General features: G+C 37.5%; 1 protein-coding gene across 1 annotated transcript in view; it reads left to right on the top strand.

The window, feature by feature from the left end:
• Positions 1–808: 808 nt before the first annotated feature.
• The window catches only part of LOC120350356, a 63,173-nt gene continuing 37,131 nt past the window's right edge, over positions 809–26,850 (top strand). The window contains exons 1-2 of the mRNA XM_039423305.1: positions 809–902; positions 22,657–22,758. Coding sequence (XP_039279239.1) covers positions 846–902; positions 22,657–22,758 — 159 coding nt within the window. The 5' untranslated portion in view covers positions 809–845. The remainder of the gene's footprint in view (positions 903–22,656; positions 22,759–26,850) is intronic.

Raw genomic sequence — 26,850 nt, 5'->3', positions numbered from 1 at the left:
AGGGTACTGTACTGGTTATTTTTTATTTATCTCAACTGTTTTTCTTGCCTCAATTAGAACCAGCCAAACTCTACAAAACACAGTTTCTTTATCATTGTTGTCTCCTGTGAGTATTGAATTCTGTGGGTACGTGCCACATGTTACATTCCAGTTTTACATTCCCTGTCTAAACGGAGATTTTCGACTGCCAGGTTAACTGTCTATAGTCACTAGTGAGACACACGTTAAAATGGCAGTATTTGTTCAAGATTGGTGTTATTATACTCTTGTCTATCAATCGACAAAGCAGATATAATTTCTACAGAAGGCAATGGCAAGGTAGAGAATCGGCAACGCTATTCTTCTATCTTCCTCCAGTCAAATGTCCAGTAAAATGTAATAGTAGTGACAAACCTGATCAGATTGAGCTCCACCATGTCAATTCTATAGTTCTTCTGGTATACCGTAGTTATATTGCCACGATTCAAGAAAAGAATATGAGTCATATGTAAAATTTTTTCTACGTAGAAAATTAAAGCGATTGCAGTTGAAAGAGAACCACTATAAAAAAGCAAGTAGCGACTCACTGAAACAAGATCTTAATAATGACTAACTAAAATTGCAGAGGGATGAGCACAAAGTATACTTTTCTCACATCTTTATATTTTTAAACATAATTTCTCCCAGATTGCCCAGTCATTTTATAAAACTAATATCTTAGGATCGTCCTGTTATCAAATCTGTCTGCTATAATAAAAAATTAACTCATTTCCATCGTTTAAAATTGATTATGTTTTTTCATCAGTTTAATGATTTTTTTCAGAATCTTCAATGATTGTGCTGCAGTCTCTTGGTATGGGTTATTGATGATAAGTCTTCTTATAGCGATTGATACGTGCTTCAATATCTACTTAATGTTGCAGGTGAATATCATGCTTTGAAATTATCACTTAAAAATAAGCAGGTGGAATTATGTATTGTAATCACTGGAAATAAGAGAAAACAATAATTATCATCCCAGAAAAACATTTCTATAGCTGGAAATTACTGAGATATTGCAATTATTCAAATGCAAATTTATAGAATTCAGTTATACGTGAAAAGGATAACGGGCAAGGTTATATGAGATTGTCTTTTGGGAAGAATTGATATTGTGGACAAAATAGTTAAAAAAATTTATATTATTGAACGAAAATCCAAATCAGTTGCTGTAATTCACCCCGAAGACTTCTGCTACTGCAAATTTGATATTGACAACAGGGTAAACAGCTAAATGGAAATTCGAAGAGCGCTACTATTCAAGAATCATTTGTCAGCCACGGAATTTCGAATTTCCATCTAGCTGTTCCATCAATATTTGCAGTAGCAGAAGTCTTCGGAGTGAATTACAGCAATTAATTTAGATTTTCGTTTAATAATATTAATTTCTATAACTATTTTGTCCAAAATATCAATTTTTCTCGAAAACCAATCTCATATACAGTATAACCTTGCCCGTTATCCTTTTCATGTATAACTGAATTCTATTAATTTGCATTTGAATAATTGCAATATCTCAGTAATTTCCAGCTATAGAAACGTTTTGCTGGGATGATGATTATTTTCCATTTCCGTACATGCTTCTATCCAACCAAGTCTTGGCATCAGGGTAAATTTCAATCGACATCACTGTGAACAGACCTAAAAGACCCCACATAGAATTGATAAACAATATGGCAACTCTTGGCTTTTGGCGAGATTTCTCACTATAATATTTAGCGATTTGGAGGCTATAAACAACTTGAAAAATCTGGTGTGGCGCACTCACACAACTTTCCTTGCCGTTATGAAAATTATTGATCACCTGACGCTAGTGTTCCCGCGCATCTCAAGTCTACTATTCAAATATTTGAGCCAGCTGGTGACAGGGCAATAACGCTGGAGACACACATGAGGTCTGCTTAGTGAATGATTTAATAGAATCAACATTAATTTGCAATTGAATAATCACATTTTCTTGAATTTAAAGCTTATTTTCAATTTTAGGTGAAAATGTTACTGAACATTAATTGTAGAGATTTTCATGCTGAATCTACTCCACTTGATAATCTTTGTTTCAATTGTATCTGAAGCCTTATAATTTGGGAATCTATCTGCATTGATGGGGCGGAGCTCCTGAAATTTTTACAGATATGGGACTTGTGGCAGTTGATAAAGTTTATCGATGACTATTTTAGGTATGAATTTGATCAAAATCGTTGGAGCCGTTTCCGAGAAAATCACGAAAAACCCTGTTTTTGACAACATTTTCGCCATCTTAGCCGCCATCTTGAATTGCATTTGATCGAAATTGTTCGTGTCGGATCCTTATAGTGAAAGGACCTTAAGTTCCAAATTTCAAGTCATTCCGTTAATTGGGAGATGAGATATCGTGTACACAGACGCACATACACTCATACACACACACACACACACACACCACACACACACACACACACCACACACACACACACACACACACACATACAGACCAATACCCAAAAACCACTTCTTTGGGACCTTGAAACGTATAGAAATTTAGAAATTCGGGTACCTTAATTTTTACTTTCCTTGCCCTACTACCATAGGTAAGGAAAGTATTGCTTTCCAAAAAAAAATAAGGTACCCCAATTTCAAGTTTTCTATACGTTTCAAGGTCCCCTGAGTCCGAAAACATGATTTTTGGGTACTGGTCTGTGTGTGTGTATGTGTGTGTGTGTGTGTGTGTGTGTGTGTGTGTGTATGTGTGTGTGTGTGTGTATGTCTGTGAACACGATAACTCCATTCCTAATTAACCGATCGACTTGAAATTTTAAACTTAAGGTCCCTATACCATGAGGACCCGACAATAAGAAATTCAATAAAATTCAATTCAAGATGGCGGAAAAAATGGCGGATAATTACTAAAAAACCATGTTTTTCACGTTTTTCTCGAAAATGGCTTTAACGATTTTCTTCAAATTTATATCATGGATAGCTATTTATAAGCCCTATCAACTAGCATAAGTCTCATTCTGGGAAAATTTCAGGAGCTCCGTAATATTCTTGAGAAAAATGGCGGAAAATGACTAAAAAACATGTTTTTCACGGTTTTCTCGAAAACGGCTCCAACGATTTTCTTCAAATTTATACCATGGATAGCTATTTTTAAGCCCTATCAACTGGCATAAGTTTCATTTCTGGGAAAATTTCAGGAGCTCCGTAATATTCTTGAGAAAAATGGCGGATAATGACTAAAAATCCATGTTTTTCACCGTTTTCTCGAAAACTGCTCTAACGATTTACTTCAAATTCATACCATGTATAGTTATTTATCAGCTCTATTAACTGGCATGAGTCTCCTTTCTGGGAAACTAATGGGGGGTCCACCCCATCCTTGAGAAATGGACTTTGTAACCTCCTTCTCGTGCATGAGGTAGGTAGGTAGAGCAGTTCATAAAAAGAACACATAGTCGAGATATTTCATCTGTAGAACAGCTGTTTTGACGACTTTAAAAAAATGACGACTAAAAAAATCATTGAATTTCACAATTTACACAAAGGAAAAAGTACTCTGAAAACAATTATATATACACATATACAAAAGTCTGATCGTAGTTTCGAATATGAGCAAGGAAAGTTGTGTGAGTGTACCAAAATAAAAATACTTGGACAATTTCCTGATATTCAGATTACCTCAGATTTGCTAGAGCTATGACCTTCCACTTTTGCTTTCGGAAGTGCTTATAATAGACAATATTATTCTCATATATAAATTGTTTATTTTTCTGTGTGGCGAAAAATAACGTTCTCACCATGGGCAAAAATGTTTTTCCGGCTCTCAATCTTTCTAGTCCTCGGCCTACGGCCTCGGACTTGAAAACCGATTTCGAGCCAGAAAAGTCTCATGTTCGGCCCTAGGTGCGAAATATACTATTACGGTTATATGAGGAGGCACAACAGGCTTATGCCCAAAACTGTCCCTTTTCAAATTTATACTACAGTCCAAATCAAAATATAGGTTAAACTACTATCACTCATCAAAATAAAAATTTATTTACACTTCAAACAAACACAATCATCATCAATTACAAATAGATATACTATGAATTCGATTTAGAATGATATATTATGTTTGCTACACTATTTGTTAATATACTATGTACTATATTCTACACTAACAGCATCTAGTTACCATTTTGGACTTTCTGAAATAAATATGCTTTCTAAAAAGAAGAGAAATAACAAAAATAAGTTTTTCTTGCTAAATTTTTTATCCTTCTCGTGAGATCAGCTGAGGAATAACCCACACATGCACTCGCTCACTCACTTCCATTACGGTATCGACAGATGACAAAATTTCTAGCTGTTTTTCCAAGTACTTATTTATCCTATTAATGTCCTTCAGTTATCCCAGGGTTGAGATCTAGTGCAATCAAGTTTTCATATCATATACCTACTTTGTTCCAAATTTCGTGAGAATCGTTAGAGCCGTTTTCGAGATCAATGCACATATAGATACTAGTAGTTCTGTGAACAGTAGACCTCACGCAGTATTCTCATCCACAAGTACCTGATTGAAACTATAGACTTTATGGAAATACAGCATTAGACTGGCTTCAACTCACATCTGTGTAATCACTTGTCAGCTGATTTATGATGAATAATTCTCTAGTCTGATTTTTACACTAATATTGGCGTATGAAGGAGGCTCCTTTTTCCTTTCATATTATCCTTGAAATGCAAAATTTCCAAAAACCTTGTATATACGTCGACGCGCAATTAAAAAAGGAACATACCTGTCGAACTTCATGAAAATCTATTACCGCGTTTCGCCGTAAATGCGCAATATATAAACATATAAACATTTAAACATTAAGAGAAATGCCAAACCGTCGACTTGAATCTTAGACCTCACTTCGTTCGGTCAATAAATATATACATGAAAACATCTAAACATCTAAACATATAAACATCTAAACATTTTATTAACATCTAAACAGAAATTGCTCGTTCAATAGTATAGGATGAATGATACTTTTATCTCTCTCATCAATTCACCCTGCTTCCAGGAGCTAGAATGATTCACGTGAGTGATTTCAAATCAAGCTTACGAGAAGATATCATTTTAAACTTTCTACAAACACCAGGATTACGACTTTTTGTGAGCTTCAGGTTTATAAAAATGGAAAATTCACTTGGAAGATACCGCATTAAACTTTTCCACTACGACCAGCAAAACGTCGTCCAGCATTGGGACTTTAGTCCAGTTAATATAACATAAAAAAGGGGGTGTGCTTGCAATTTATATTGTAGTTCTGATTTTTTAATATATTATGAGGGTACATAAGAGAAGTCCAGAACCAATTTCTTCATGCAAAATTTCCTTGTGCTAGATAAAGGGTGGCCCAAAAACCTCGTATTTTCGACTCATTTTCCAGTTTTCAGCTATTTCTGCCAATCTCGTAATCGGACAGAACAATTTGCTCTAGCTTTTCTTCTAGATTATGAAATTCTGAATAAAATGAGATCATTCGGAACTCTCTATCACCATTGAGTACGGAGTTATGATTTTTCAAAAATGAGTGAAATTTGAAGAAAAAATCAATTTTGATGAATTTTAGTTTTTGATTAACATATCTTCCGATTGTTACCATTTAGATGTATAATTCAAAATCCCTCTGGGCTTGTTTTTGTGCTCTACAATCTGAGATCAGGGAAGCGCTCTATCTCATTTAGATTTCCAGGTACACCTGACAAAAATGCTCCTTGTATTGTGAAAAACACCTAATTTTCAGCTTCAACCATCATCACCAACTACATTGTCTTCACATTGATATTTCGCACAATGACATAAGTTCATAAGATTATGTTCTATGGGAATCACCCTTTAGATTCACTTCATTTCAGTATTTCCTAGTGGAAAGGCGTGCTTGAGGACACCTCAAGGATCTGAATTTCAAACATTTATAACTTCTGACACAATGTTCAGATTTCATCGTACTACACTTCATTCTTCTCGGCTGGTCAGGGCGGTCCAAAATCATGCATCCATAACTTAATGCTATAGTGGGATCCACGTTATAATGACAGTGGAAAAAGATAGGGGAACAGCGTTGCCGAATCTCTGCCCCTTCTCTCAACCCCTCAAAAACTCCAGCTTTCCCAATTTGTGTGCAAAAACATAGCATAAATTATTGTCAGTTACTGCGCATGCGTAGTACCTACGGAAGAACCGTTGCGTGATGTGGAACTCGATATATAGGGGAGGTCAGAAGATACGCAAGCGGCAAAATAGCAAAATACATCCACCCTTCAAATCCACAAATACACGCACATACACAATACCCACGCAGACACATACACACGGTAAAAGTCGTTCCACTATCGGCTAGAAATCTAATAAATGACTTAATATCATCCAAACACACACACACATATACACACGCACTCTCGTAGACCTACTCCAGTTTATGATTTGCAGAGACAGCTTTAAGTAGGCCTATATTTAGGTTCACTTAAAAGTGTCAGCATACAGTATATGCAACAGCATTGCTCCCCATGCTAGCAGTGCTGATTGGTGAATCCGACAATACTCGACACGCAAGTGAGTTCCACTTTTGCTGACGAAGCTCTCGTTCTCTCTCTCACTGTCTCTCATACTCTCTCACTCTCTCTCTTGTATCGTGAATTGTATTGTGGGTTGAAGTGTAAGAGAGGGCCGGCTGCGCTCCAACTTCGCCCTCTTAGTAGGGTTTGAATAAAGACAGCTATTCAATTAAATTCAATTCAATGTCTTTCTCTCTCCCTATTTCTCTCTTTATCTCTCTCTCCCTCTTTGGTAGAGAGTTAGTGGTGAGGATATTTTGAATATTCTTTCCGAAGAATGGACATTGATATGTCCAAAGCTCCGCCAATTTATGTAGATGCATAACAATATAATTATCTATAGTTATTATACTACAAATTACTTTTTCATATCATAAACAGTTCAATAATTATTTTCTTAGTCTATATTATGTAAATTCATCTTTAATTTTGCTGTATTGTAAGCTATTGTATATAAGTGTATAAGACAGTATATATTGTAATCTACATAAATAAAGTACTCAATCAATCTCTTTGGTAGAGAGTTAGTGGGGATGATATTTTGAATATTCTTTCCGAAGAAAAATAGAAGTCTCTAGACTTGAATCGTACGACTCCAGTCTCTCGACTTGAATCCTATGACTCCAGTCTCTCGACTTGAATCCTACAACTCCAGTCTCTCGACTTGAATCCTACGACTCCAGTCTCTCGACTTGAATCGTACGACTCCAGTCTCTCGACTCGAATCCTACGACTCCAGTCTCTAGACTTGAATCGTACGACTCCAGTCTCTCGACTTGAATCCTATGACTCCAGTCTCTCGACTTGAATCCTACAACTCCAGTCTCTCGACTTGAATCCTACGACTCCAGTCTCTCGACTTGAATCGTACGACTCCAGTCTCTCGACTTGAATCCTACGACTCCAGTCTCTCGACTTGAATCGTACGACTCTAGTCTCTCGACTTGAATCCTACGACTCCAGTCTCTCGACTTGAATCCTACGACTCCAGTCTCTAGACTTGAATCGTACGACTCCAGTCTCTAGACTTGAATCGTACGACTCCAGTCTTTCGACTTGAATCCTACGACTCCAGTCTCTCGACTTGATCGTACGACTCCAGTCTATCCACTTGAATCCTTCGACACCAGTCTCTCGACTCGAATCCTACAACTCCAGTCTCTCGACTTGAATCCTACAACTCCAGTCTCTCGACTTGAATCCTACGACTCCAGTCTCTCGACTTGAATCGTACGACTCCAGTCTCTCGACTTGAATCCTACGACTCTAGTCTCTCGACTTGAATCCTACGACACCAGTCTCTCGACTTGAATCCTACGACTCCAGTCTCTAGACTTGAATCGTACGACTCCAGTCTCTAGACTTGAATCGTACGACTCCAGTCTTTCGACTTGAATCGTACGACTCAAGTCTCTCGACTTGAATCGTACGACTCCAGTCTCTCCACTTGAATCCTACGACACCAGTCTCTCGACTTGAATCGTACGACTCCAGTTTCTCGACTTGAATCCTACGACTCCAGTCTCTCGACTTGAATCCTACGACTCCAGTCTCTCGACTTGAATCGTACGACTCCAGTCTCTAGACTTGAATCGTACGACTCAAGTCTCTCGACTTGAATCCTATGACTCCAGTCTCTCGACTTGAATCCTACAACTCCAGTCTCTCGACTTGAATCCTACGACTCCAGTCTCTCGACTTGAATCATACGACTCCAGTCTCTCGACTCGAATATTACGACTCCAGTCTATTGACTTGAATCGTACGACTCCAGTCTCTCGACTCGATTCCTACAACTCCAGTCTCTCGACTTGAATCCTTCGACTCCAGTATCTCGACTTGAATCGTACGACTCCAGTCTCTCGACTTGAATCCTACGACTCCAGTCTCTCGACTTGAATCGTACGACTCTAGTCTCTCGACTTGAATCCTATGACTCCAGTCTCTCGACTTGAATCCTACGACTCCAGTCTCTCGACTTGAATCGTACGACTCCAGTCTCTCGACTTGAATCATACGACTCCAGTCTTTCGACTTGAATCCTACGACTCCAGTCTCTCGACTTGAATCGTACGACTCCAGTCTCTCCACTTGAATCCTTCGACACCAGTCTCTCGACTTGAATCGTACGACTCCAGTCTCTCGACTTGAATCTTACGACTCCAGTCTCTCGACTTGAATCGTACGACTCCAGTCTCTCGACTTGAATCCTACGACTCCAGTCTCTCGACCTTACGTTTTTTCACTCATTGTCACTATTCAGTTCCATGCTACTCTATTTTCTAACCATACTTTATTGGAAATATGAGATCTAATTCGACACTAATTTGCATGTAGCCTAACAAATTTTATATTAATTATTTTATCAAAATAATTCGTATTATTCATAGAAAATGCACGATACTATGCAACTCAAGACGAGGCTCGACCAACATGTCGAGTCGACGCTCGGCTCAGTCTCGAGGTCATGAGGTCGCGGAGACTAGAATCGACTGGTCTGAGTGTCACCATTTGAAAACAATTAAAAGATTGCTATGATTTTTAATTTGTATAGTACATGCAAGAAGCTTCTATTTGAATATATATAGTGAGATCCACGTTATAATGACAGTATTTGATCAACTTTGGTTTTGCTATCCTTGTCTATTATTCGACAAAGCCGGTGGTACTATCCTTTTCTAGGTTCACAACGATGTCAATTATGTTTTTGACAGTGTTGAAATATAATTAAATAATGCAGAGAATCGGCATCGCTATTCTCCAATCTTTATTCACTGCCTTTATAACGTGGACCTCACTATACACAATAATTTAATGCTTGAATAAGCTGAATGAAATAATATGATGTCTTAAATTGAATGAGTTCGATGAATTTAAGGAGAGCAGAAGGCTACTGTAGAAGGCTGTGAAAACGGAAAACCGGCAACAATTAATTCCTATAATCTCCACTGACTTTAACACGTGAATCTCACTAAGAAGCCACGTGTAGATAAAATTTTAATGTAGGTTGCATGAACATTTTACAAAATTTAACAGTGATTAACTGCTCATTAAAGACGTCATCCTCTACTTAAACAAAATTACTACTTAGACAAAACAAAATTACAAAGAATTACGAAACAAATAAAACACAATAAAATTTTACAAATATAAAAATCTGGTGTGGTACACTCACACAACTTTCCTTGCTCATATTCGAAACTACGATCAGACTTTTGTATATATGTATATATAATTGTTTTCAGAGTACTTTTTCGTTTGTGTAAATTGTGAAATTCAATGATTTTTTTAGTCGTCATTTTTTTAAAGTCGTCAAAACAGCTGTTCTACAGATGAAATATCTCGACTATGTGTTCTTTTTATGAACTGCTCTACCTACCTACCTCATGCACGAGAAGGAGGTTACAAAGTCCATTTCTCAAGGATGGGGTGGACCCCCCATTAGTTTCCCAGAAAGGAGACTCATGCCAGTTAATAGAGCTGATAAATAACTATACAGAGTATGAATTTGAAAAAAATCGGTCAAGTTATTTTGAAAAAATCGTGAAAAACATGGTTTTTTAGTAATTATCCGCCATTTTTCTCAAGAATATTACGGAGCTCATGCAATTTTCCAAGGAAAAAACTTATGTCATTTGATAGGACTTATGAATAGCTACCCATGGCTTGAATTTGAAGAAAATTGTTAGAGCCGTTTTCGAGAAAACCGTGAAAAACCTGGTTTTTGGTCATTATCCGCCATTTTTCTCAAGAATATTACGGAGCTCATGGAATTTTCCCAGATATGAGACTCATGCCAGTTGATAGTGCTTATGAATATCTATCCATGGTATGAATTTGAAGTAAATCGTTAGAGCAGTTTTCGAGAAAACGGTGAAAAACATGGATTTTTAGTCATTATCCGCAATTTGTCTCAAGAATATTACGGAGCTCCTGAAATTTTCCCAGAAATGAAACTTATGCCAGTTGATAGGGCTTAAAAATAGCTATCCATGGTATAAATTTGAAGAAAATCATTGGAGCCGTTTTCGAGAAAACCGTGAAAAACATGGTTTTTTAGTCATTTTCCGCCATTTTTCTCAAGAATATTACGGAGCTCCTGAAATTTTCCCAGAAATGAGACTCATGCTAGTTGATAGGGCTTATAATAGCTATCCATGATATAAATTTGAAGAAAATCGTTAGAGCCATTTTCGAGAAAACGTGAAAAACATGGTTTTTTAGTCATTTTCCGCCATTTTTCTCAAGAATATTACGGAGCTCCTGAAATTTTCCCAGAAATGAGACTTATGCTAGTTGATAGGGCTTATAAATAGCTATCCATGATATAAATTTGAAGAAAATCGTTAGAGCCATTTTCGAGAAAACGTGAAAAACATGGTTTCTTAGTAATTATCCGCCATTTTTTCCGCCATCTTGGATTGAATTTTATTGAATTTCTTATTGTCGGGTCCTCATGGTATAGGGACCTTAAGTATAAAATTTCAAGTCGATCGGTTAATTAGGAATGGAGTTATCGTGTTCACAGACATACACACACACACATACACACACACACACATACACACACACACACATACACACATACACACACACAGACCAATACCCAAAAATCATGTTTTTGGACTCAGGGTACCTTGAAACGTATAGAAAACTTGAAATTGGGGTACCTTAATTTTTTTTGGAAAGCAATACTTTCCTTACCTATGGTAGTAAGGCAAGGAAAGTAAAAAACCATGGGCTTTGTGTTTGGGTGTGATGGAGAAGAGAAAAAATCTGGTGTGGTACACTCACACAACTTTCCTTGCTCATTAAACTGGGAGCCTCATTCTTAAACGACAATAATTTAGAGAAATAACATAATGACGATTGGCGGCAACATAATTATTTGAAACTACGATCAGACTACTGTATATGTGTGTATATAATAGTTTTCAGAGTACTTTTTACTTTCCTTGCCCTACTTCCATAGGTAAGGAAAGTATTGCTTTCCAAAAAAAAATAAGGTACCCCAATTTCAAGTTTTCTATACGTTTCAAGGTCCCCTGAGTCCGAAAACATGATTTTTGGGTATTGGTCTGTGTGTGTGTATGTGTGTGTGTGTGTGTATGTGTGTGTGTGTGTATGTCTGTGAACACGATAACTCCATTCCTAATTGACCGATCGACTTGAAATTTTAAACTTAAGGTCCCTATACCATGAGGACCCGACAATAAGAAATTCAATAAAATTCAATTCAAGATGGCGGAAAAAATGGCGGATAATTACTAAAAAACCATGTTTTTCACGGTTTTCTCGAAAACGGCTCTAACGATTTCCTTCAAATTCAAGCCATGGGTAGCTATTCATAAGTCCTATCAAATGACATGAGTTTTTTCCTTGGAAAATTGCAGGAGCTCCGTAATATTCTTGAGAAAAATGGCGGATAATTACTAAAAAACCATGTTTTTCACGTTTTTTTCAAAATAACTTGACCGATTTTTTTCAAATTCATACTCTGTATAGTTATTTATCAGCTCTATTAACTGGCATGAGTCTCCTTTCTGGGAAACTAATGGGGGGTCCACCCCATCCTTGAGAAATGGACTTTGTAACCTCCTTCTCGTGCATGAGGTAGGTAGGTAGAGCAGTTCATAAAAAGAGCACATAGTCGAGATATTTCATCTGTAGAACAGCTGTTTTGACGACTTTAAAAAAATGACGACTAAAAAAATCATTGAATTTCACAATTTACACAAAGGAAAAAGTACTCTGAAAACAATTATATATACACATATACAAAAGTCTGATCGTAGTTTCGAATATGAGCAAGGAAAGTTGTGTGAGTGTACCAAAATAAAAATACTTGGACAATTTCCTGATATTCAGATTACCTCAGATTTGCTAGAGCTATGACCTTCCACTTTTACTTTCGGAAGTGCTTATAATAGACAATATATTCTCATATATAAATTGTTTATTTTTCTGTGTGGCGAAAAATAACGTTCTCACCATGGGCAAAAATGTTTTTCCGGCTCTCAATCTTTTCTAGTCCTCGGCCTACGGCCTCGGACTTGAAAACCGATTTCGAGCCAGAAAAGTCTCATGTTCGGCCTAGGTGCGAAATATACTATTACGGTTATATGAGGAGGCACAACAGGCTTATGCCCAAAACTGTCCCTTTTCAAATTTATACTACAGTCCAAATCAAAATATAGGTTAAACTACTATCACTCATCAAAATAAAAATTTATTTACACTTCAAACAAACACAATCATCATCAATTACAAATAGATATACTATGAATTCGATTTAGAATGATATATTATGTTTGCTACACTATTTGTTAATATACTATGTACTATATTCTACACTAACAGCATCTAGTTACCATTTTGGACTTTCTGTAATAAATATGCTTTCTAAAAAGAAGAGAAATAACAAAAATAAGTTTTTCTTGCTAAATTTTTTATCCTTCTCGTGAGATCAGCTGAGGAATAACCCACACATGCACTCGCTCACTCACTTCCATTACGGTATCGACAGATGACAAAATTTCTAGCTGTTTTTCCAAGTACTTATTTATCCTATTAATGTCCTTCAGTTATCCCAGGGTTGAGATCTAGTGCAATCAAGTTTTCATATCATATACCTACTTGGTTCCAAATTTCGTGAGAATCGTTAGAGCCGTTTTCGAGATCAATGCACATATAGATACTAGTAGTTCTGTGAACAGTAGACCTCACGCAGTATTCTCATACACAAGTACCTGATTGAAACTATAGACTTTATGGAAATACAGCATTAGACTGGCTTCAACTCACATCTGTGTAATCACTTGTCAGCTGATTTATGATGAATAATTCTCTAGTCTGATTTTTACACTAATATTGGCGTATGAAGGAGGCTCCTTTTTCCTTTCATATTATCCTTGAAATGCAAAATTTCCAAAAACCTTGTATATACGTCGACGCGCAATTAAAAAAGGAACATACCGTACCTGTCGAACTTCATGAAAATCTATTACCGCGTTTCGCCGTAAATGCGCAATATATAAACATATAAACATTTAAACATTAAGAGAAATGCCAAACCGTCGACTTGAATCTTAGACCTCACTTCGTTCGGTCAATAAATATATACATGAAAACATCTAAACATCTAAACATATAAACATCTAAACATTTTATTAACATCTAAACAGAAATTGCTCGTTCAATAGTATAGGATGAATGATACTTTTATCTCTCTCATCAAATTCACCCTGCTTCCAGGAGCTAGAATGATTCACGTGAGTGATTTCAAATCAAGCTTACGAGAAGATATCATTTTAAACTTTCTACAAACACCAGGATTACGACTTTTTGTGAGCTTCAGGTTTATAAAAATGGAAAATTCACTTGGAAGATACCGCATTAAACTTTTCCACTACGACCAGCAAAACGTCGTCCAGCATTGGGACTTTAGTCCAGTTAATATAACATAAAAAAGGGGGTGTGCTTGCAATTTATATTGTAGTTCTGATTTTTTAATATATTATGAGGGTACATAAGAGAAGTCCAGAACCAATTTCTTCATGCAAAATTTCCTTGTGCTAGATAAAGGGTGGCCCAAAAACCTCGTATTTTCGACTCATTTTCCAGTTTTCAGCTATTTCTGCCAAATCTCGTAATCGGACAGAACAATTTGCTCTAGCTTTTCTTCTAGATTATGAAATTCTGAATAAAATGAGATCATTCGGAACTCTCTATCACCATTGAGTACGGAGTTATGATTTTTCAAAAATGAGTGAAATTTGAAGAAAAAATCAATTTTGATGAATTTTAGTTTTTGATTAACAATATCTTCCGATTGTTACCATTTAGATGTATAATTCAAAATCCCTCTGGGCTTGTTTTTGTGCTCTACAATCTGAGATCAGGGAAAGCGCTCTATCTCATTTAGATTTCCAGGTACACCTGACAAAAATGCTCCTTGTATTGTGAAAAACACCTAATTTTCAGCTTCAACCATCATCACCAACTACATTGTCTTCACATTGATATTTCGCACAATGACATAAGTTCATAAGATTATGTTCTATGGGAATCACCCTTTAGATTCACTTCATTTCAGTATTTCCTAGTGGAAAGGCGTGCTTGAGGACACCTCAAGGATCTGAATTTCAAACATTTATAACTTCTGACACAATGTTCAGATTTCATCGTACTACACTTCATTCTTCTCGGCTGGTCAGGGCGGTCCAAAATCATGCATCCATAACTTAATGCTATAGTGGGATCCACGTTATAATGACAGTGGAAAAAGATAGGGGAACAGCGTTGCCGAATCTCTGCCCCTTCTCTCAACCCCTCAAAAACTCCAGCTTTCCCAATTTGTGTGCAAAAACATAGCATAAATTATTGTCAGTTACTGCGCATGCGTAGTACCTACGGAAGAACCGTTGCGTGATGTGGAACTCGATATATAGGGGAGGTCAGAAGATACGCAAGCGGCAAAATAGCAAAATACATCCACCCTTCAAATCCACAAATACACGCACATACACAATACCCACGCAGACACATACACACGGTAAAAGTCGTTCCACTATCGGCTAGAAATCTAATAAATGACTTTAATATCATCCAAACACACACACACATATACACACGCACTCTCGTAGACCTACTCCAGTTTATGATTTGCAGAGACAGCTTTAAGTAGGCCTATATTTAGGTTCACTTAAAAGTGTCAGCATACAGTATATGCAACAGCATTGCTCCCCATGCTAGCAGTGCTGATTGGTGAATCCGACAATACTCGACACGCAAGTGAGTTCCACTTTTGCTGACGAAGCTCTCGTTCTCTCTCTCACTGTCTCTCATACTCTCTCACTCTCTCTCTTGTATCGTGAATTGTATTGTGGGTTGAAGTGTAAGAGAGGGCCGGCTGCGCTCCAACTTCGCCCTCTTAGTAGGGTTTGAATAAAGACAGCTATTCAATTAAATTCAATTCAATGTCTTTCTCTCTCCCTATTTCTCTCTTTATCTCTCTCTCCCTCTTTGGTAGAGAGTTAGTGGTGAGGATATTTTGAATATTCTTTCCGAAGAATGGACATTGATATGTCCAAAGCTCCGCCAATTTATGTAGATGCATAACAATATAATTATCTATAGTTATTATACTACAAATTACTTTTTCATATCATAAACAGTTCAATAATTATTTTCTTAGTCTATATTATGTAAATTCATCTTTAATTTTGCTGTATTGTAAGCTATTGTATATAAGTGTATAAGACAGTATATATATATTGTAATCTACATAAATAAAGTACTCAATCAATCTCTTTGGTAGAGAGTTAGTGGGGATGATATTTTGAATATTCTTTCCGAAGAAAAATAGAAGTCTCTAGACTTGAATCGTACGACTCCAGTCTCTCGACTTGAATCCTATGACTCCAGTCTCTCGACTTGAATCCTACAACTCCAGTCTCTCGACTTGAATCCTACGACTCCAGTCTCTCGACTTGAATGGTACGACTCCAGTCTCTCGACTCGAATCCTACGACTCCAGTCTCTAGACTTGAATCGTACGACTCCAGTCTCTCGACTTGAATCCTATGACTCCAGTCTCTCGACTTGAATCCTACAACTCCAGTCTCTCGACTTGAATCCTACGACTCCAGTCTCTCAACTTGAATCGTACGACTCCAGTCTCTCGACTTGAATCCTACGACTCCAGTCTCTCGACTCGATTCCTACAACACCAGTCTCTCGACTTGAATCCTTCGACTCCAGTCTCTCGACTTGAATCGTACGACTCCAGTCTCTCGACTTGAATCCTACGACTCCAGTCTCTCGACTTGAATCGTACGACTCTAGTCTCTCGTCTTGAATCCTACGACTCCAGTCTCTCGACTGAATCGTACGACTCCAGTCTCTAGACTTGAATCGTACGACTCCAGTCTCTAGACTTGAATCGTACGACTCCAGTCTCTCGACTGAATCCTACGACTCAGTCTCTCGACTTGAATCCTACGACTCAGTCTCTCGACTTGAATCGTACGACTCCAGTCTCTCGACTTGAATCGTACGACTTCAGTCTCTCGACTTGAATCCTACGACTCCAGTCTTTCGACTTGAATCCTACGACTCCAGTCTCTCGACTTGAATCCCAGTCTCTCGACTTGAATCCTACGACTCCAGTCTCTAGACTTGAATCGTACGACTCCAGTCTCTCAACTTGAATCCTACAACTCCAGTCTTTCGACTTGAATCCTACGACTCCAGTCTCTCGACTTGAATCGTACGACTCCAGTCTCTCAACTTGAATCCTACGACTCCAGTCTCTCGACTTGAATCGTACGACTCCAATCTCTCGACTTGAATCCTACGACTCCAGTCTCTCGACTTGAATCGTACGACTCCAGTCTCTCGACTCGAATCCTACAACTACAGTCTCTCGACTTGAATCTCACGACTCCAGTCTCTCAACTTGAATCCTACAACTCCAGTCTTTCGACATGAATCCTACGACTCCAGTCTCTAGACTTGAATCGTACGACTCCAGTCTCTCAACTTGAATCCTACAACTCCAGTCTCTCGACTTGAATCCTACGACTCCAGTCTCTCGACTCGAATCGTAAGACTCCAGTCTCTTGACTTGAATCCTACGACTCTAGTCTCTAAACTTGAATCAGACGACTCTAGTCTCTCGACTTGAATCCTACAACTCCAGTCTTTCGACTTGAATCCTACGACTCCAGTCTCTAGACTTGAATCGTACGACTCCAGTCTCTCAACTTGAATCCTACAACTCCAGTCTCTCGACTTGAATCCTACGACTCCAGTCTCTCGACTTGAATTGTACGACTCCAGTCTCTTGACTTGAATCCTATGACTCCAGTCTCTCGACTTGAATCAGACGACTCTAGTCTCTCGACTTGAATCCTACGACTCCAGTCTCTCGACTTGAATCCTACGACTCCAGTCTCTAGACTTGAATCGTACGACTCCAGTCTCTAGACTTGAATCGTACGACTCCAGTCTTCGACTTGAATCCTACGACTTCAGTCTATCGACTTGAATCATACGACTCCAGTCTCTCCACTTGAATCCTTCGACACCAGTCTCTCGACTTGAATCGTACGACTCCAGTCTCTCGACTTGAATCTTACGACTCCAGTCTCTCGACTTGAATCTTATGACTCCAGTCTCTCGACTTGAATCGTACGACTCCAGTCTCTCGACCTTACGTTTTTTCACTCATTGTCACTATTCAGTTCCATGCTACTCTATTTTCTAACCATACTTTATTGGAAATATGAGATCTAATTCGACACTAATTTGCATGTAGCCTAACAAATTTTATATTAATTATTTTATCAAAATAATTCGTATTATTCATAGAAAATGCACGATACTATGCAACTCAAGACGAGGCTCGACCAACATGTCGAGTCGACGCTCGGCTCAGTCTCGAGGTCATGAGGTCGCGGAGACTAGAATCGACTGGTCTGAGTGTCACCATTTGAAAACAATTAAAAGATTGCTATGATTTTAATTTGTATAGTACATGCAAGAAGTTTCTATTTGAATATATATAGTGAGATCCACGTTATAATGACAGTATTTGATCAACTTTGGTTTTGCTATCCTTGTCTATTATTCGACAAAGCCGGTGGTACTATCCTTTTCTAGGTTCACAACGATGTCAATTATGTTTTTGACAGTGTTGAAATATAATTAAATAATGCAGAGAATCGGCATCGCTATTCTCCAATCTTTATTCACTGCCTTTATAACGTGGACCTCACTATACACAATAATTTAATGCTTGAATAAGCTGAATGAAATAATATGATGTCTTAAATTGAATGAGTTCGATGAATTTAAGGAGAGCAGAAGGCTACTGTAGAAGGCTGTGAAAACGGAAAACCGGCAACAATTAATTCCTATAATCTCCACTGACTTTAACACGTGAATCTCACTAAGAAGCCACGTGTAGATAAAATTTTAATGTAGGTTGCATGAACATTTTACAAAATTTAACAGTGATTAACTGCTCATTAAAGACGTCATCCTCTACTTAAACAAAATAACTACTTAGACAAAACAAAATTACAAAGAATTACGAAACAAATAAAACACAATAAAATTTTACAAATATAAAAAACCATGGGCTTTGTGTTTGGGTGTGATGGAGAAGAGAAAAAATCTGGTGTGGTACACTCACAAAACTTTCCTTGCTCATTAAACTGGGAGCCTCATTCATAAACGACAATAATTTAGAGAAATAACATAATGACGATTGGCGGCAACATAATTATATGAAACTACGATCAGACTACTGTATATGTGTGTATATAATAGTTTTCAGAGTACTTTTTACTTTCCTTGCCCTACTACCATAGGTAAGGAAAGTATTGCTTTCCAAAAAAAATAAGGTACCCCAATTTCAAGTTTTCTATACGTTTCAAGGTCCCCTGAGTCCGAAAACATGATTTTTGGGTATTGGTCTGTGTGTGTGTATGTGTGTGTGTGTGTGTGTATGTGTGTGTGTGTGTGTGTGTATGTGTGTGTGTGTGTGTGTGTATGTGTGTGTGTGTATGTGTGTGTGTGTATGTCTGTGAACACGATAACTCCATTCCTAATTAACCGATCGACTTGAAATTTTAAACTTAAGGTCCCTATACCATGAGGACCCGACAATGAGAAATTCAATAAAATTCAATTCAAGATGGCGGAAAAAATGGCGGAAAATTACTAAAAAACCATGTTTTTCACGTTTTTCTCGAAAATGGCTCTAACGATTTTCTTCAAATTCATATCATGGATAGCTATTTATAAGCCCTATCAACTAGCATAAGTCTCATTTCTGGGAAAATTTCAGGAGCTCCGTAATATTCTTGAGAAAAATGGCGGAAAATGACTAAAAAACCATGTTTTTCACGGTTTTCTCAAAAACGGCTCCAACGATTTTCTTCAAATTTATACCATGGATAGCTATTTTTAAGCCCTATCAACTGGCATAAGTTTCATTTCTGGGAAAATTTCAGGAGCTCCGTAATATTCTTGAGAAAAATGGCGGATAATGACTAAAAATCCATGTTTTTCACCGTTTTCTCGAAAACTGCTCTAACGATTTACTCCAAATTCATACCATGGATAGATATTCATAAGCACTATCAACTGGCATGAGTCTCATTTCTGGGAAAATTCTGTGAGCTCCGTAATATTCTTGAGAAAAATGGCGGATAATGACCAAAAACCAGGTTTTTCACGGTTTTCTCGAAAACGGCTCTAACGATTTTCTTCAAATTCAAGCCATGGGTAGCTATTCATAAGTCCTATCAAATGACATGAGTTTTTTCCTTGGAAAATTGCAGGAGCTCCGTAATATTCTTGAGAAAAATGGCGGATAATTACTAAAAAACCATGTTTTTCACCATTTTTTCAAAATAACTTGACCGATTTTTTTCAAATTCATACTCTGTATAGTTATTTATCAGCTCTATTAACTGGCATGAGTCTCCTTTCTGGGAAACTAATGGGGGGTCCACCCCATACTTGAGAAATGGACTTTGTAACCTCCTTCTCGTGCATGAGGTAGGTAGGTAGAGCAGTTCATAAAAAGAACACATAGTCGAGATATTTCATCTGTAGAACAGCTGTTTTGACGACTTTAAAAAAATGACGACTAAAAAAAATCATTGAATTTCACAATTTACACAAAGGAAAAAGTACTCTGAAAACAATTATATATACACATATACAAAAGTCTGATCGAAGTTTCGAATATGAGCAAGGAAAGTTGTGTGAGTGTACCACACCAGATTTTTTACGGAAAGCAATACTTTCCTTACCTATGGAAAGTGAAAACATATGGAGAGAAAAAATAATTCACTTATATACAGGTGGTTTTTAAACATCTTCCCAAAAAAGGTATCACAACCTCTAAAATGCATTTGGTGGGAGTAGATATTGGATTAAACAGCACGACTTCGGGCCGATAACTTAAATGACCGTTTTTAGCTATTGGAGACATAAATAGGCTCTTTTTGACGACTCTGCAACGAAGTCATGTGTTCAATATGGCGTTTTTACTTTCCTTGCCCTATTACCATATGTAAGGAAAGTATTGCTTTCCAAAAAAAATTAAGGTACCCCAATTTCAAGTTTTCTATACGTTTCAAGGTCCCCTGAGTCCAAAAACATGATTTTTGGGTGTTGGTCTGTGTGTGTGGGTGTGTGTGTATGCGTGTATGTGTGTATGTGTGTATGTCTGTGAACACGATAACTCCATTCCTAATTAACCGATTGACTTGAAATTTTAAACTTAAGGTCCTTATACCATGAGGACCCGACAATAAGAAATTCAATAAAATTCAATTCAAGATGGCGGATAATTACTAAAAAACCATGTTTTTCACGATTTTATCAAAAACTGCTCTAACGATTTTCTTCAAATTCATACCATGGATAGCTATTTATAAGCCCTATCAACTGACATGAGTCTCATTTCTGAAAAAATTGCAGGAGCTGCGTAATATTCTCGAGAAAAATGTCGGATAATTACTAAAAAACCATGTTTTTCACGGTTTTCTCGAAAACTGCTTCAACGATTACCTTCAAATTCATACCATGGATAGCTATTTATAAGCCCTATCAACTGACATGAGTCTCATTTCTGGGAAAATTGCAGGAGCTGCGTAATATTCTCGAGAAAAATGGCGGATAATTACTAAAAAAACCATGTTTTTCACGGTTTTCTCGAAAACGGCTTCAACGATTTTCTCCAAATTTATACCATGGATAGCTATTTATGACCCCTATGAACTGACATGAATCTCATTCCTGGGAAAATTGCAGGAGTTCTGTAATATTCTCGAGAAAAATGGCGGATAATTACTAAAAAACCATGTTTTTCACGGTTTTCTCGAAAACGGCTCTAACGATTTTCTTCAAATTTATACCATGGATAGCTATTTATAAGCCCTATCAACTGACATGAGTCTCATTCTGGGAAAATTGCAGGAGTTCTGTAATATTCTCGAGAAAAATGGCGGATAATTACTAAAAAACCATGTTTTTCACGATTTTCTCAAAAATTACTCGACTGATTTATTTCAAATTCATACTCTGTATAGTTATTTATCAGCTCCATCAACTGGCATGAGTCTCCTTTCTGAGAAACTAATGGGGGGTTCGCCCCATCCTTGAGAAATTGACTTTGTAACCTCGTGCATGAGGTAGGTAGTTAGAGCAGTCTATGAAAATAACACATAGTCGAGATATTTCATCCGTAGAACAGCTGTTTTGACGACTTTTTAAAAATCATCGGATTTCACAATTTACACAAAGGAAAAAGTACTCTGAAAACAATATTATATACACATATACAGTAGTCTGATCGTAGTTTCAAGTAATTATGTTGCCGCCAATCGTCATTATGTTATTCCTCTAAATTATTCTCGTTTGAGAATGAGGCTCACAGTTCAATGAGCAAGGAAAGCTGTGTGAGTGTACCACAACAGATTTTTAGTTTTATGGGAGCTATAGTTTACTTTGACATCTGTGCAACGAAAAGTGGAGTTATGGCTTCATACATAAGTTAAATGCCTGATTTTAACTTTATGTGACGACTCTGCAACCGGGCATGAATGTTGAAGGAGAATCTCATATTTATGCGGCAGCAAAATTAAACAGATATAAAATAAGAAATTCAATTCAATTAGACACCAATAATCCCATTTTTAATAGAATCGTGCAAATCTGAATCCAAAATTTATAGTCCTAGTTCATAAAATCATATGGATATACTAAAATGTGATCAAACATAAGAAGCAGTATTTATTTATTTTCAAATATCTTAAAAATGGCATCAATGTCCGAAACATGTTGTGACAAAGCAATCATTTAGAAGGGTACTGAGATTTATATTTTTATTCATATTAAAAGTAGCCCTAAAGAAAAAAAGACAACTGAATTCTATTTTTTCCATTTATGGAACTCCTATTCCCCACACTTATTACAGTATTTCAATTGAGCAACTATTGCCTTGAAATTCCAATGCACTTTGTTGAATATTATTCCATTTTTTCTCAGGCTCAAGATCCAAAGATTGCCATGAACTATACTGCATCATGTTTCTGTAACAATAGTCTCTTGCTCCTTTGCTACTACAGCGGTCAACGTATTTCCAATCAGGTAATACTGCTTTATGTATACCTATGTTCTCTAATTTATTCTTTTCATTTACACATGCACAAAATCACAACAATGATCGGGAAAGAAACAACTGTTCCAATATTACTTGAAACAATAATATTATTGCCGATTACTTGAACATAAGATACTATAGTCAACCGCACGAAAATAGTCCGATAGAAATTGAAACAGATGAGTCACTTTTTATCCCCCAGCACTAATAGACGTTGTCAATTCGCCAAGTGTATAATGAGAATACTAATGAATTCTCATTTATAATCAGGTGGGGACAATGTTGATTAACTCTTGTTTGGCAATGTTGTACTCATTTTTTCCAATATTTCCATGGAACTAGTTTCGTGTGATTAAATATTTGCTATGAGCACTTATAGGTGAAGGGGATTACAAAAGCGTCGGAATCGCCCGTGGTGGAATTTTCTCTAACTGAATTCGTCAATTGGGTCACAATTTAACACGAGGATGGAAATTTCAATTGAAAATTCAGAAAAGTTCTTATTGTAAAAACACTAAAACTAGTAAGGCCTTTTTTCTTTCACTTTTTTACTCTTTATCTTGATTTTTTACTGCATTATAGCATAGTTAAATCTTGAAGGTATGCAAAAATTATATTGAGGACACATTCATTTTATTTCAAACTGCTATTCACTTATGTTTTTTTCTCAAAAATGTTCTTTCATGTAAGAGTTATATTCTTCTTCTTCTGGCATTACAGCTTGCTGTGAGCTTTAGCCTCTCGCACTAGAGCCCTCCACACATCACGGTCACATGCCTTTCGTCTCCATGCCACAACTCCCATCCTCCGGAGATCATCCTCCACTTCATCTCTCCATCGATTGCGTGGCCTCCCTTGTCGTCTTCTACCCTCCATCCTGGCCATAAATTGCTTTTGGCATTCTTTGATCCGACATTCTCTCAACATGACCAGCCCAGCGCAATCTTTGTGATTTGATGAATCGTACCACATCCTCACCCTTTAGAATTTCATTTATTTCATCATTTGACTGTCTCCTCCAGACTCCATTGTCATTGATGCCTCCATATATGCGCCTAATAATCTTCCTTTCGAAAACTCTCAGTTTGGTGGCATCAACTGCAGTTAAATTCCAGGTTTCTGAACCGTATGTGATTATTGGTCTTACCAGTGTCTTGTAAATGTTGAGCTTGGTTGCTCTAGATAGTGATTGAGAGGTAATTAATTTAACATTCGCAAAGTAGGCACGATTTCCAGCTATCAATCTCTGTCTTATCTCGTCACTCACTTTATAAGCACTATTCACGTCAACACCCAGGTATGAGAAATGTTGTATGCTTTTAAAGGACCATTCTCCAGCTTCGAAGTAATTTACTCTTCAAGCAGCATTTCTTGTTATTATCATGTGTTTAGTTTTTTCTGCATTTACATCCAGGCCCATCTTCCTCCCTGCCATCAGGAGCTCCTCGAACATACCTTTTAGCTCTCTTTAGTTTCTGGCAATGAGTACACTATCAAATGCCTCACGGAAATCCACAAACAGCATGTGTAGGTCAATAGAATGTTCATATGCTTTTTCCATCATTTGCCTTATAACAAAAAGTTGGTCCACGGTTCCTCTTTGCTTTTGGAAGCCACACTGATACTCCCCTACAATTTCCTCTGAGTAAATACTCAATTTCCGCAGTAGGAGATTTGAGAAAACCTTATATGCCATATTAAGTAGGGTTATTCCTCTGTAATTAGCACAATTCATTATATCTCCTTTTTTATAAATTGGGCATATCACACCTACCTTCCAGCTTTCTGGCAGTTCTTCTTCATTCCATATTTTAACAATTATTTCATGAAGCTCTTTAGTTAACGCACTTCCAGCATTCTTTAATAATTCACTGGTCACTCCATCTTCACCAGGTGCTCTGTGATTTTTCAATCCCTTAATTGCACACTCAACATCTCCCAGTATTGGTGCCTGTATATCTGGCTCGACACTTTGATACTGAAACCTTTCCATTATTATATATTGATCATTTCTTTCTCTGTTGAGTAGTTCTTGGAAATGTTCTGTCCACCTCGCTGCCACTGCAGCTTCCTCATCCAGCATTGCACCAGTCTTGTCTTTGCATCCACTAAGACGTGGGCGGTAACCTTTCCTAAACCATTCATTCTCTTTGTAGAAATTTCTCATTTCATTTCGATCACTGAATTGTTTGATGGATTCCAGCTTCTCCCTCCACATCTCCTTCTTTTTCCACTTACATATCCTGTTTGCCTCTCTCCTCAACTGATCATATATTTCCTGTTTGTGCCTATTCGCTCTCTGCAGCAGTTGCTTCCCAGCCTGGCTCTTTGCCTCAACTGCATCCGAACATTCATGATCAAACCATTCATTTCTTGTCCTTCTTTTCTCTCCAATGACCTGCTCCGCTGTCCTCACAATGATCTCTCTCACAGATCTCCATCTCTCCTCAACCTGCATCTCCTCATTATCTTGAATTTCCAGCTCTTCCATCCCTGGAGCAATCCCGGAGTTGAGCAATCCCTGCTCAACTGACCTTCTGTATCTGTCACCTACATCACGGTCATTGAGTTTTTTCAAGTCCCACCTCTTTCTTTCCTGAGGACGTCTACTCTGTGAATTTGACAGCCTTTCCCTTATAACCGCTTTAACAAGAACATTATCAGAATCACAGTTAGGGCCTCGGCAAGCTCTAACATCGATAACCGATGGAGCATGCCGTGCAGAAGCAATCACATGATCAATCTGATTCATCAAATTACTTCCTGGCACTCTCCAAGTTTCCTTGTGTATTTTTTTATGACCAAAAGCCGTACTTTTGATGAGAAGATTGTGCGCTGCAGCCATTTCCGCCATTAATAATCCATTTCCGTTTGTTTCGTCGTGAAGTGAATGCTGACCAGCAATGCCCCTCACAAAGTCCTCTTTTCCCACCTTTGCATTAAAGTCTCCAAGGATGAGGGTCATGTCATAACGCGGTATTCCATCAATAGCCTTGTAAAGCTCACTATAGAAATCCTCTTTCACTAATACTTCTGCATCCTCAGTTGGAGCATATGCAGATATGAGTGTCATGTTTCTATAACGTCCCTTAATTCTCAATTTGCAGAGTCTATCATTTATTGGTTCAAACACCAATACACTCCTGGAGCATTTTCTTGTGACCAGAAATCCAGTGCCACTTTGTCCACTTTTTTGTTCATTTCTACTATAGTAAATTGTGTATCCCCCTTTCCTGATTTCACCTTGTCCCTTACATCTGATTTCCTGCAATGCTACAATATCAATACCAAACTGAATAATTTCTCTAGCAATTTCCTGCATTTTTCCAGGCATTAGCATTGTTCTTACATTCCACGTGGAAAGTTTCAAATCATATCTTTTAATCCTTTTCCTTTTCCATGATTCCGTTTCATTTCCATTCCAGTTATTTTCCGTGAGATCCATCCGTCCGAGGCTCTGTGCGAGTGTTCTTAACAAATTCATTTTTACAAGATGGAGGAGTTAGCCCCATGCTCAACCCCTAACCTGGAGAACCAGGGTCGTTTGTTTAGAGTTGCCCTCTCCAAGGCACTTGCTTTCACCACAGCTCTCAGAGTGTGCCTATCCTGGTGACCAGAAATCCAGTGCCACTTTGTCCACTTTTTTGTTCATTTCTACTATAGTAAATTGTGTATGCCCCTTTCCTGATTTCACATTGTCCCTTACATCTGATTTCCTGCAATGCTACAATATCAATACCAAACTGAATAATTTCTCTAGCAATTTCCTGCATTTTTCCAGGCATTAGCCTGGATTTCTCCTCATCCGGCCACGAGGCCGTTGACCGGGTGTCACCTAGTAACCCTAGGCAGGGGCGCAGTGGATTCTTAAAGTATGTTATTCACACTGCCTCTGGATGTTGTGAGGCTAATACACAGCATCCACCACTTGCTGGGGTTCCCGGGATTGCCACACCCTTTAACTTTCATAATGAAAGTTCCCCTGAGGGAACAAAGAGTTATATTAACAAGAGTAATTTAAGAGGTTTTAACTGACAAATTGTAAGTTATATTGTATTGTTTTTCATGCGGAATAGATA

Source organism: Nilaparvata lugens, chromosome 1, assembly GCF_014356525.2.
Source record: "Nilaparvata lugens isolate BPH chromosome 1, ASM1435652v1, whole genome shotgun sequence".
NCBI lineage: Eukaryota > Metazoa > Arthropoda > Insecta > Hemiptera > Delphacidae > Nilaparvata > Nilaparvata lugens.
Note: the sequence above shows the minus strand (reverse complement) of the source record. Positions and strands in the feature narration are given on the sequence as shown.